We start from the raw sequence: 13,507 nt of genomic DNA on the forward strand, positions 1-13,507 counted from the left end.
CTCAGCTCACTGCAAGCTCCACCTCCTGGGTTCACGCCAATCTCCTGCCTCTGCCTCCCGAGTAGCTGGGACTACAGGCGCCGGCCACCATGCCCGGCTATTTTTTTTTTTTTCATTTTTAGTAGAGACGGGGTTTCACCGTGTTAGCCAGGATAGTCTCAATCTCCTGACCTCATGATCTGCCTGCCTTGGGCTCCCAAAGTGCAGAGATTACAGGCGTGACCCACCACACCCAGACTAATTTTTTTGTATTTTTAGTAGAGATGGGGTTTCACCGTGTTAGCCAGGATGGTCTCGATCTCCTGACGTCGTGATCCGCTCGCCTGGGCCTCCCAAAGTGCTGGGAATTACAGATGTGAGCCACCGTGCCCAGGCTGCAGTGCGGTGATGTGATCTTGGCTCAGCACAACCTCCGCCTCCTGGTTTGAAGCAATTCTCCTGCCTCAGCCTCCCGAGTAGCTGAGATTACAGGCACACACCACCATGCCTGGCTAATTTTTGTATTTTTAGTAGAGACAGGGTTTCATCTTGTTGGCCAGGCTTGTCTGAAACTACTGATCTCAGGAGACCCACCCATCTCGGCCTCCCAAAGTGCTGGGATTACAGGCATGAGCCATCGTGCCCAGCCAGTTTTTAAGAGGAAAAAACATTTACAAATAGAGTTAACTTTCTGCTGAGTTTAAGGCCCAAGTTGCAGTGTTCTATCATTTTTATTTTACTTTTTTTTTTTGAGACAGGGTCTCTCTCTGTCACCCTGGCTGGAGTGCAGTGGTGCCATCTCAGCTCACTGAAACCACCGCCTCCTAGGCTCAAGCGATCCCCCCACCTTAGCCCTCCATATAGATGGGACTACAGGCTCGTGCCACCACGCCCTGTTAATTTTTGTATTTTTCGGTAGAGATGGGATTTTGCTGTCACCCATGCTGGTCTCAAACTCCTGAGCTCAAGCAATCTACCTACCTTAGCGTCCCAAAGTACTGGGACTACAGGCTTGAGCCACTGCGCCTGGCCAAGTTCTGTCATTTTTGTATCTGTCCAGTATGTACATTGTTCTTGACCTGAGAGAGCACTCATGTGTCTTTATCTGCCTGTTTAAAGAAGGCAGAAGGCTTAAATTGTCCTCTTTGACCACTCATGTACACTCATTGTGTGCAGGTCACAGTAATGGTCAGATTAAGGAAATATAAGAAATGGGGCTGGGCGCAGTGGCTGACATCTGTAATTCCAGCACTTTGGGAGACCAGGGTGGGTGGATTGCTTGAAGCCCAGGAGTTCAAGACCAGCCTGGGCAACATAGTGACACTCTGTTGCTTATAAAAAATAAAAAATATAAATAAAATAAGAAATGGCTTGTGTCAGGGGAAAGGTTTTGCAAGTAAACTGTAGTATGGACACTTCTCAGAATACTCAGAAGCCAGTGAAATAGGTAAAAGGTTGCATCAAAACTAAGAAAAAGTTCTATGCAAATTATACCTAATTGTTAATTATGTAAGGAAATATAAATACCTTTTTTTCTTCTTATGTCTGAAAGGAAATATACCAGAATCATTTGTCACTATCTTTTTAGATTTGAAATAATTATTATTTTTTGGAGATGGAGTCTTTCTCCGTCGCCCAGGCTGGAGTGCAGTGGCGCAACCTCAGCTCACTGCACCCTCTGCCTCCCAGGTTCAAGCAATTCTCCTGCCTCAGCCTCCCAAGTAGCTGGGACTACAGGTGTGTGCCACCATGCCTGGCTAGTTTTTTTTCATAGAGATGGGCTTTCACCATGTTAGCCAGGCTGGTCTCAAACTTCTGACCTCAGACAGTCCGCCCACCTTGGCCTCCCAAAGTGCTGGGATTACAGACATGAGCCACCGTGCCCGGCCTAAAATAATTTTAATATAATAAGTATAACTTACTTTCTGATAAACCAACACTTAGTGCCTGCTCACACCTGGGATCTGAGAATACAAACACCAGTTAAAACCACACTCTGGGCTGGGCATGGTGACTCATATCTGTAATCCTAGCACTTTTGGAGGCCGAGATGAGCAGATTGCCTGAGCTCAGGAGTTCAGGACCAGCCTGGGCAATATGGTGAAACCCTGTCTCTACTACAATACAAAAAATCAGCCAGGTGTGGTGGAGGGCACCTGTAATCCTAGCTACTCAGGAGGCTGAGGCACGAGAATTGCTTGAACCCAGGAGGTGGAGGTTGCAGTGAGCTGAGATTGCGCCACTGCACGCCAGCCTAGTCACCAAAGTGAATCTGTCTCAACAACAACAAAAAAACACATTCTGACCTCAGAGTGCTTAAAATAGCATGGTAATGACATATAATTACTTGGAGTTACTTTTATAATTGTTTAGGACATAGGAGGTGGTTTTTTGTTTTTGTTTCTGTTTTTCTTTTTTTGACAGTCTTCCTCAGTCGCCCAGGCTGGAGTGTAGTGGCGTGATCTCAGCTCACTGCAAGCTCTGCCTCCCAGGTTCACGCCATTCTCCTGCCTCAGCCTCCCGAGTAGCTGGGACTACAGGTGCCTGCCACCATGCCCAGCTAATTTTTTTGTATTTTTAGTAGAGATGGGGTTTCACTGTGTTAGCCAGGATGGTCTCGATCTCCTGACCTCGGGATCCACCTGCCTTGGCCTCCCAAAGTGCTGGGATTACAGGTGTGAGCCACCGCGCCTGGCCCTGTTTTTGTTTTTTGAGGCGGAGTTTTGCTCTTGTCACCCAGGTGGAAGTGCAGTGGTGTGGTCTTGGCTCACTGCACCCTCCGCCTCCCAGGTTCAAGCAATTCTGCTTCCGCCTCCTGAGTAGCTGGGATTGCAGGTGCCCGCCACCATGCCCTGCTAATTTTTTGTATTTTTAATTAGAGATGGGGTTTCGCCATGTTGGGCAGGCTGGTCTCTAACTCCTGACCTCGTAATCGTCCTGCCTTGGCCTCCCAATGTGCTGGGATTACAGGCGTGAGCCACAGCGCCCGGCCAGAGGTGCTTTTTAAGGAAAAAAATAAGTCCTGCCAATAGACCTTAACATCAGATTAGGGATGCTGATTATGGGTATTTTTCCCGCAATCATCAGTTGAGGGAGATAACAAATGTATTTAAATACCACAAGTAGAATTCTGTGAGACTTTTAATATTTAATAGTTTTTGTGAGGTATGTTATTTTGCTTTTCAAAAGCAATGTTTTTATTGAATATAAGAGTGTATGTTTTCAGCTGTTAAAGAATCATTGACTACAGATCTACAAACAAGAAAAGAAAAGGATACTCCAAATGAAAACCGACAAAAATTAAGAATATTTTATCAGGTAAACATAGCTGATCCTTCTTAAAGTAATTATGAAATGTATTTGTTTTTTGTATGTCAAACATGAAAATTTTTTGTTCATTTTAATTTTATTTATTTATTTATTTGAGACAGGATCTCACTTTGTTGCCCAGGCTGGAGTGCAGTGGTGCAGTCTTGGCTCACTGCAAACCTCTGCCTCCTGGGTTCAACCGGATTCTCACGCCTCAGCCTCCCGAGTAACTAATTACAAGCACATGCCACCACTCCCGGCTAATTTTTGTAGTTTCTGTGGAGACGAGGTTTTACCATGTTGCCCAGGCTTGTCTTGAGCTCCAAGCAATACATTTGACAGTGTCTGCCTTGGCTCCCAAAATGCTGGGATTAACAAGCGTGAGTGACCTCGCCTCGCTGGGCATATTTAATTAAAGAGAATATCTCTAATTTGATTTTCCTTTAAAATTTTTTAAACTATTTTTAGAAGTGATATTTAAACAAAATATCTTGTTATGCGTAAATTGGAGATTTGCTTTTTTTTTTTTTATTGTTTTTAGTATCTCTATAACAACAATACAAGGCAACAAACTGAAGCAAGAGATGACCTGCATTGCCCTTGGTGTACTCTGAACTGCCGCAGACTTTATAGTTTACTCAAACATCTTAAACTCTGCCACAGCAGATTTGTCTTCAACTGTGTTGAGTAATTTTTCATATTTTCTCAATTTGTGTTAAGAAATCTCTTGTACCCCATAAATATATACACCTATGTACCCACAAAAATTTTTTTAATTAAAAAAGGGAAAAGATATGCATTAAGTACAAGATTGCGTGACTTTCAAAAATTGTACTTTGTTTAAAAATGACAAATTTCTGTATTTGATAGATTGCCGTATATATGGATTACAGTGAATGATTCAGAGTTGACATATATTTGGAATTATAATTAATGTTTGTGTAGTGTCTCTAATTGACTCACAAAATCCTCAACCAACTCTTTGAATTAAATGATAATTTTCTTATTCTTGCTCAACCAAGAAATAATTTGTACAAAGTCACCAAGCAATAAATGGCATAGTTAAGATTTTAACACATTTTGTTGAGCCCAGGTCTTCTGACTGCCTGTTTACCATGCTGGTGTGCCTGGCCTATTTTAGTTTTCTAAATATTAGGAGCCCACAAATTCTTTAATTAAATTGGAGGGATATTTAGGATAGGATACTTAATTTTTTTTTTTTTGACATTTTTGTTGCAGTATCATCCAAAAGGTGCTAGGATAGATGTTTCTATCAATGAGTGTTATGATGGCTCCTATGCAGGAAATCCTCAGGATATTCATCGCCAACCTGGATTTGCTTTTAGTCACAATGGACCAGTTAAGAGAACACCTATCACACACATTCTTGTGTGCAGGTAGGTAAAAAAGGCATATAACACAAGTTTAAGCTCTGATTTTTACTGATGTTGGAGGAACAAAGGAGCTAGATGAAGCTACTAGTTAGTTAGGTGGAAATTATTATTTTTCAGTATTAGGTGTCTATGGGGTTGTTAACTACTTTATAACACTTGATAGCTCCTATTTCTACAGAGAAGTTTTCTCACTTTTTCTTTGAACTTTATACATAAGTTTTAATGATGTTAATGTCACTACTGCTGCAGTGGTTATTGGAATTAAAGAATTCTGTCAGTAGAAGTTTCTGGATAATTGGTTGAATCTGGGAGGTCGAGGTTGCAGTGAGCCGAGGTTGTGCCATTGCACTCCGGCCTGGGCAACAAGAGCGAAACTTCATCTCAAATAATAATAATAGTAATAAATAAAATTACAAACAGGGAATTTTTAATCTTAGTAAAACTGAAAAAATTTTTAAGGCAGGTGTATGCGTATGTAACCAGTGTTACGGCTTTTCTGCTTTGTGAATATACATGAGTTAGAATACACAGTTTTGACATGTAGGATTTTATATGCATATTCCTATCTGAATGTGCCCTGACTAGCACTTCATTTCTTTTTCCTCCTTTTTAACTGTAACTTTTCACACCCAGAAAGACAGTTTGTGTTTGAATTAATATGTAATAGGTTTGATTTACATTATGTACTGAAAGAAAATAACTAGTGGGGGTGTGCCTCTAATACTGTTGTTTTATGGTTAGTTTTATAAAATGGTGATGTTGCAGATTATCACAGATCTCAACTCCTAGTCGTGAAGTTAGATGGTATACATGTAGAGGCCATAAATCAACATTTATTTCTTTTCATTAGACCAAAACGAACAAAAGCAAGCATGTCTGAATTTCTTGAATCTGAAGATGGGGAAGTAGAACAGCGAAGAACATATAGTAGTGGCCACAATCGTCTGTATTTCCATAGTGATACCTGCTTACCTCTCCGTCCACAAGAAATGGAAGTAGATAGTGAAGATGAAAAGGATCCTGATGGCTAAGAGAAAAAACCATTACGGTAATTATTATTATCTTTATTGGCTATTATCTTGGAATATTATTTTGTTTTGAAAATTGCTTACTATGAACTAGACTTTTAGTGTAAAGGAACTTTTTTAAAAAAAAATTAAGGAATCCAGAAATGTACAGGTTTTAAAATTATGTCACTTTAAAAGTTAACCAAGTTAGGCTGGTGGCGGTTGCTCACACCTGTAATCCTAGCACTTTGCGAGGCAGGCGTATTGCCTGAGTTCAGGAGTTCAAGACCAGTCTGGACAGCATGGTGAAACCAGGTCTCTACTAAAAATACAAAAAATGAGCCAGGCATGGTGGCACGCACTTGTAGTCCCAGCTATTCAGTTGGCTGAGGCAGGAGAGTCGCTTAACTCCAGGAGATGGAGGTTGCAGTGAGCCAAGATTGCACCACTGCACTCCAGCCTGGGTGACAGAGGGAGACCCTGTATTAAAACAAACAAAAAAGTTACCAAGTTAAAGGGAATATGGATTTTCTTCAAGTAAATTTGTATTGTGTGTTTTCATTTCTATATTTATAGGCAATCATAATTTAGGCTTCCCCTTTTTAAATGACGGCAGGTGTGCTGGCTCACACCTGTAATCCCAACACTTTGGTAGGGTGAGTTGGGCTGATCACCTGAGGTCAGGAGTTAGAGACCAGCCTGGCCAACATGGCAAAACCCCGTCTCTACTAAAAGAAAATACAACAGTTAGCTGGGCATGGTAGTGTGTGCTTGTGATCCCAGCTACTCGGGAGGCGGAGACAAGAGAATTGCTTGAACCCGGGAGGTCAAGGTTTCAGTGAGCTGAGATCGTGCCACTGTACTTCAGCCTGGGCGATAGAGCAACACTCTGTCTCTAAATAAATAAATTAATTAAATTAAATTAAATGACTACTTAAATAGAAGTTAATTTTAAGAAATGTTGCCACTTTGCTGTATAAATATGTTGTATTTTTAGTTCCAAAACATTCTGTTTTTGACATTCTCACAAATTTTTCTTAAAATATGTGTTTAATAGGTGTTTTTCTTTCTTTTTCCCAGCAAATTGAAGAGTTTTCTGATGTTAACGAAGGAGCGAAAGAAGTGATGAAACTCTGGAATCTCCATGTCATGAAGCATGGGTAGGGTATTTCTAAATTAATTTAAATATGTTATTATTCTTTATGGTCTTTTGCTGTTTCACATTCTAGAAATCTTGCATGTGTTAGAATCTTATTTAAAATTCCATTAATGTATATTTGTCCCAAATTTTATTCTAGTCCAATGTTTTTTGGTTTGGCAGGTTTTTTTTAGGTACAAAGATGTTCCTTTTGGTATTATTTATAACAATGAATTAATATTATATTCATTAGTATTAATAAAATCAGGGCAAAAACCGGGCCTTGCCTTTAGAACTTGTTGCAGAGATGTGAGTCATTGCAGCATTATATATCAGGGTTGTGATTCCGTCAGCTTTCAAGAGGAAACAGGCTGCTGCAACCCTGGTGTCCGTAGGAAAGGGTGTCATCATCATAGACCCTCCTCAGAAATCACTGGTGCCCATCCTAACTCTCGTAGTAGTGTTTCTCCCATGCTTGCAAACTCTATCAGGGTTGACTCGTTCACACTCAAAACATTTTATAGACCTGGGCACAGTGGCTCATGCCTGTAATCCCAGTACTTTGGGAGGCCAAGACGGGTGGATCACTTGAGATCAGAAGTTAGAGAGCAGCCTGGCCAACATGGTGAAACCCTGTCTCCACTAAACGTACAAAACTTAGCCGGGTGCAGTGTCACACACCTGTAATCCCAGTTACTCGGGAGGCTGAGGCACTAGAATCACTTGAAGAACCCGGGAAATGGAAATTGCAGTGAGCCAAGATTGCACCACTGCACTCCACCCTGGGCAACAGAGTGAGACCCTATCTCCAAAAAAAAAAAAAAAAAAAAAAAAAAAAAAGGCTGGACCTACGACCAGGGAACAGCAGAAGGCAAGACAGAGCTGTAGGTTCATTTAATGACCCAGTTTTCATGCCTTTTATTGCCACATGTTACAACTGTCTGGAAATCCTGAAAATTACCACAGTTATTACCACAATTTTTAACCATTGGTTAATTTTTCAGAATAAAACGTGGCTTTTTGGATTTGTTTACCATCTCATAGAGGTGAAAGGAGAACAATTTTTGTTTCGTATTCCTTTGTGGCTAAAAGTATGTTCCCAGCTTGGTGTGGTGGCTCACACTTACAATGCTGGCACTTTAGGATGCTGAGGAAGGAGGATCACTTGAGTTGAGGAATTCAAGACCAACCTAGGCAACATAGTGAGACCTTGTCTCTACTAAATTTTTTTTTTTTGAGACGGAGTCTCGCTCTGTGGTCCAGGCTGGAGTGCAGTGGTGTGATCTCGACTCACTGCAAGCTCCGCCTCCCAGGTTCACGCCATTCTCCTGCCTCAGCCTCCAGAGCAGCTGGGACTATAGGCACCCACCACCACGCCCAGCTGATTTTTTGCATTTTTAGTAGGGACGGGGTTTCACAGTGTTAGCCAGGATGGTCTCGAACTCCTGACCTTGTGATCCGCCCAACTCAGCCTCCCAAAGTGCTGGGATTACAGGTGTGAGCCACCACGCCAGGCCCAGATTTCACTTTTTTAATGGCTGAATAATATCCTATCATGCATATATACCTCATTTTCTTTGATTTTTCTTTCTTTCTTTCTTTCTTTCTTTCTTTCTTTCTTTCTTTCTTTCTTTTCAAATGGAGATGAGGTCTCACTATATTGCCCAGGCTGGTCTTGAACTTTAGGGCTCAAGCAATCCTCCTGCCTTGGCCTCCAAAAATGGTGGGATTCCAGGCTAAACTATTGTGCTCGTTTATGCATTGTTTTTTTTTAAAACAGAATCTTGCTCTGTTGTCCAGGCAGGAGTGCAGTGGCATGATCTTGGCTCACTGCAGCCTCCACCTCCCGGGTTGAAATGATTCTCGTGCCTCAGCCTCCCAGGTAGCTGGGATTACAGGCGCCCACCACCACGCCCAGCTAATCTTGGATTTTTAGTAGAGATGGGGTTTCATCATGTTGGCCAGGCTGGTCTCAAACTCCTGACCTCAGGTGATTCACCTGCCTTGGCCTCCCAAAATGCTGGGATTACAGGCATGAGCCACCACTCCCAGCCCCTTTGTGCACTTTTAAAAACATATCTTAGAATTTGTGATGTATATTTTATTTTCATTTTCATTTGGTTCACAACATAGTAAAATTTCTATTATGACTTACTCTTTGATTCATGATTTGTTTTAAAACATATTGTTTAATTTTCAAACATTTAGGGATTTCCCAGATATCTTTGTTGTTGGTTTCTAATTTAATTCCATTACGGTTAGAGAACATACTTGGTATGATGAATTAAAAAAAAAATTTAGAGGTTTGTATATGGCCTGAAACATTTTTTAGGTGAATGTTCAGTTTGTAATAGGAAAGATGTGTTCTGCTGCCGTTAGGTAAAGTGTTTCATAAATAATAATTAGGTCAAGTTGGTTGATTGTGTTAAGGTCTTCTCTATCCTTGCTGATTTGCTGTCTGCTTGTTCTAGTGATTACTGAGAAAGGAGTGTTGAAGTCTACAACGATTGTTATGGGTTTGTTCTCTTTCTCCTTGAAATTCTGTCTGTTTATGCATCCTGTATTTTGAGGCCCTGTTATTAGACGCAGAAACATTTACAGTTTTGTCCTCTTGATGATTATTTGACCCCTTTATCATTCTGAAATAACCTTTATTTCTGGTAATAATCATTATACTAAAAACCATTATTTGGCCAGGCATGGTGGCTCACGCCTGTAATCCCAGCACTTTGGGAGGCCAAGGCGGGTGGATCACCTGAGGTCAGGAGTTCGAGACCAGACCAGCCAACATGGCGAAACCCCATCTCTACTAAAAGTAGAAAAACAGGCTGGCGTGGTGGCACACGTCTGTAGTCCCAGCTACTCAGAAGTTTGAGGCAAGAGAATCACTTGAATCCAAGAGGTGGATATTGCAGTGAGCTGAGATCACACCACTGCATCCCAGCCTGGGAAGCAGAGCAAGACTCCATCTCTAAATACATACATACATACATACATACAGGCCGGGTACAGTGCCTCACGCCTGTAATCCCAGCACTTTGAGAGGCCGAGGTGGGTGAATCACCTGAGGTGAGGAGTTGCAGACCAACCTGGCTAAGATGGTGAAACCCCATCCCTACTAAAAATACAAAAATTAGCCAGGCGCGATGGCGGGCACCTGTAATCCCAACTACTTGGGAGGCTGAGGCAGGAGAATTGCTTGAAGCCGGGAGGCAGAGGTTTTAGTGAGCCGAGATCGTGCCACTGCACTCTAGCCTGGGTAACAGGGCAAGACCCCGTCTCGAAAACAGACAGACAAACAAAAAACCATTATTTAATACTAATATAAAATTAGTGTTTTATATTAGTGATATAATACTATTTTTGATTAGTGTTAGGATGACATCTTTCTCTACCCTTTTGCTTTTAACTATATATCATGATACTGGTTTAGTTTTCAATTTGTAAAAATAGAGATGGGGTTTCACCATGTTGCCCAGGCTGGTCTTGAATTCCTGGACTCAAGCCACCTGCCCACCTCAGCCTCCCAAAATGCTGGGATTATAGGTGTGAGCCACCATACCTGGCCACATCATTATATTTTCAAATGGTTTCTTGTTTTTTTATTTTTCTTTTAAATGTAATCTGATAGCGTCTTTTAATTAATATGTTTTGGACCATTTACATTTAATATGATTGATAATGACTGGATTTAGGTTTCCTATTTTATTATTTGTTTTCTGATTATCTCTTTTTTGGGGGGTTTCTTCTGTTTCTTTTTTCTGCCTACTTTTGGATTAATTGAATATTTTTTAGTGTTATGTTTTATTAAATGGCTTTTGGTCATATCTGTGCTATGTTTTTGCTGTAGGAATTACAAAATATATACCTAACCTACCTACTTAGAGTTAGCCTTTTGCCTCTAAATAAAACGTAAAAGTATTGCAACCATATAGGTTTCTTTATTCTAGTCCCCTTCCCTTATAATTGTATATATGTATGTGTGTGTGTATGTGTGTATATATCTATATACACTTTCAATGTATGTAGATTTATAAATATGTATCTATATTTTCAATGTATATCTACATGCATACATTGTATATGTATGTAGACATAGATCCACATACATTGAAAGATATATATCTACATACATATACAATGCATGTATGATACCTTTGGCCACTACATCCTTCTTAAATTTCCTGTTGCCACTCATGACCCAATATCATTGACCAGTTTTTCCTCCTTCAAACGTCTCTCTTACATGTGATAGTCCTCAGCATTTAGTTTCCTCAACTTTCCCCTAATTATCACTTGACTCAATTACCACCAAAATATCAGTGACTTCTAGATCCATTTTCCTACTTAGACCTCGCTTCTAAACTCGAGTTACGTATTTCCAACTGCCCATGTTGTCCCTGATAAACTCCACATTGTAGGACATTAAAAGAAAGGAGTTATAAAAGTAGATTCAAAGCAAAATTTAAAAACTCATGAGACAAAGATTTAGTGATGATAAACGCTATGGTCCACAATGAAGATATAAAAGTAATGAACCTTTCTGTAAAACATGTATGTGATAGAGCCGGTCCCCAACTTTAAGCCTTTCAGCAATTCAAGTAACTGCAGAACATCTTTAAAGTACTGAGAGAAATGTCAATCCAGAATTCTGTATTCAGCAAAAATACCCTTCAACAATTAAGGCAAAAAGAAAAAGAAAAAAGACATTTCAGATGAAGAAAATTTAAGAGAATGTGTTGTCAGAAGTTCTGCTCTAAAGTAAATGTATAAGAGGGTCTTTAGGCCAAAGGAAAATTATACCAGTGGTAATACTAGAACTTCAGAGATAAAGAAAGGGTAGCAGAAATGGTATCTGGGAAAATTTTAAAACACAAATGGTTTTTTCTCCTTTTACGCTCTTTAAAATATGTATAGTGGTTGAAAGCACAAGTTAAAACACTGGTGAGACTTCCAATGTATGTAGATATAGATAGATAGATAGATACGTATATCTATATACATGTAAAGGTAATAATGGTAGCTATTTTATGGAGCTGATCTGAGGATAAAATAAGATAATGCACTTTAAAGTGCTCAGCACAGTGTCTGGCAAATAGCACTCTGTAGGCCAGGCATGGTGGCTCACACCTGTAATCCCAGCACTTTGGGAGGCCTAGGTGGGTGGATCACTTGAGGTCAGGAATTTGAGACCAGCCTGGCCAACACGGTGAGACCCCATCTCTATTAAAAATATAAAAATTAGCCCGTTGTGGTGATGGGCTCCTGTAATCCCAGCTACTTCGGAGTGAGGCAGGCGAGTGGCTTGAACCTAGGAAGTGGAGGTTGCAGTGAGCCAAGATTGCGCCACTGCACTCCAGCGTGGGCGACAGAGTGATACTCTGTCTCAAAAAAAAAGAAAGCACCTATAAAAGCTAGCTGGTGATTTTTATATTATTACTGACACAGAAGACAGGGATTGGGGGCAAATGGAGTGTACTCAAAGAGCACAGCCTTGTTCAGTAATAGCGTTAATACCAGATTGGGACACTATTCCACATCAAAAGGTGAATCCTTCTATGCCATTCATGGTTTATAGATGTGTAATAGCAGATTAAATAATTAGATTTTATTAGTTCTGGAGTATTAACTTCGCTGGAAATGAACTTCCCCCTTCCCTATACCAATACTGAGTGAGGCCTCTTTTCTCAGATACCAATTAGAAATAAGAGGACAATGTTACACTTTTTCTTTCTAGAAACATACATTATATAGAGAGTTGTCTTTTGAAGTCTAGAAGTCTAAAAACACTGTAATTTTTTTTTTTAGAATACAATAAATGTAGGGGTCAACTCTGAAAAATCTACAATGGTTTCTGGGATTTAATCTTGGCATGACTTTACCCCTGCATCTCTGCCCTCGGCAGGTACTTTTGTTTATGGGTGTCATTGGTTGAACAAATATTGTTTTAGTTACTACAATAACTAAAACATGATCTGTGCTCTAAAGGAGTCAAAAATGAGCCAGGGGGGGCATGAATAATTGCCTGTAATATAATTGCACTCACGCTGTCATGGAGGACCATAAAAGTGTCAGAAGCACAGTGCCAGGAGGCACAGCAAAAGGTAGTAGAGGTGACATTTGAGCCCGGCCTTGAAAACCATCTAGGATTTCTCAGAATTTCAGCAAAGTAAGGTAATTTCTGTCTAAAATATATAGGCAAACTTTTTATTAAAAATATGAAAAATTAATTAAATAACAGATTATGACCACAATGCAGATTTAAAACCCAAGGCATGATGAGTGCCGTTGACCAGTTCATCCAAACGGTTCAGAGAAGAGAACATCCATATAGATCCTTCTTGTATTACAGAATACAAAGGAGCAGAAAATTTTGCCTCAGTAACTGCCAGGTCATTCTAATTAAAGTACCTATACATTGTAATATAATTCCTCCATTAAGGTAATAACCGATCAGGTGGTCCAGAGTCTGTCATTCAGTCAAGAAATTCACTCCCTTAACCTAGGGCTGTGCTGGAAATTGATTGACAAATTTTGGTCTTTGGTTCTCCGTTTTTCTTCAGAATTCATGCAGACCACTTGACTTCCTTGGCATTTTCTTTTGTAGGCGTATATTAATGTCTGTGGTTAAGCTTCAACTTCCATTTGCATCAATCCTGTTGTAATCATGCCTCCTGAGG

At 40.3% G+C, this 13,507-nt stretch overlaps 1 protein-coding gene across 1 annotated transcript in view; it reads left to right on the forward strand.

Moving 5' to 3' along the window:
* The window catches only part of LOC103889600 (polycomb protein SUZ12-like), a 53,781-nt gene extending 48,092 nt beyond the window's left edge, over window positions 1-5,689 (forward strand). Inside the window, exons 13-16 of the mRNA XM_063718631.1 lie at window positions 3,206-3,297; window positions 3,830-3,975; window positions 4,528-4,685; window positions 5,533-5,689. Of these exons, the coding sequence (XP_063574701.1) occupies window positions 3,206-3,297; window positions 3,830-3,975; window positions 4,528-4,552 (263 nt within the window). The 3' untranslated portion in view covers window positions 4,553-4,685; window positions 5,533-5,689. The remainder of the gene's footprint in view (window positions 1-3,205; window positions 3,298-3,829; window positions 3,976-4,527; window positions 4,686-5,532) is intronic.
* Window positions 5,690-13,507: the final 7,818 nt, after the last annotated feature.

Source organism: Pongo abelii, chromosome 19 (genome assembly GCF_028885655.2).
Source record: "Pongo abelii isolate AG06213 chromosome 19, NHGRI_mPonAbe1-v2.0_pri, whole genome shotgun sequence".
NCBI lineage: Eukaryota > Metazoa > Chordata > Mammalia > Primates > Hominidae > Pongo > Pongo abelii.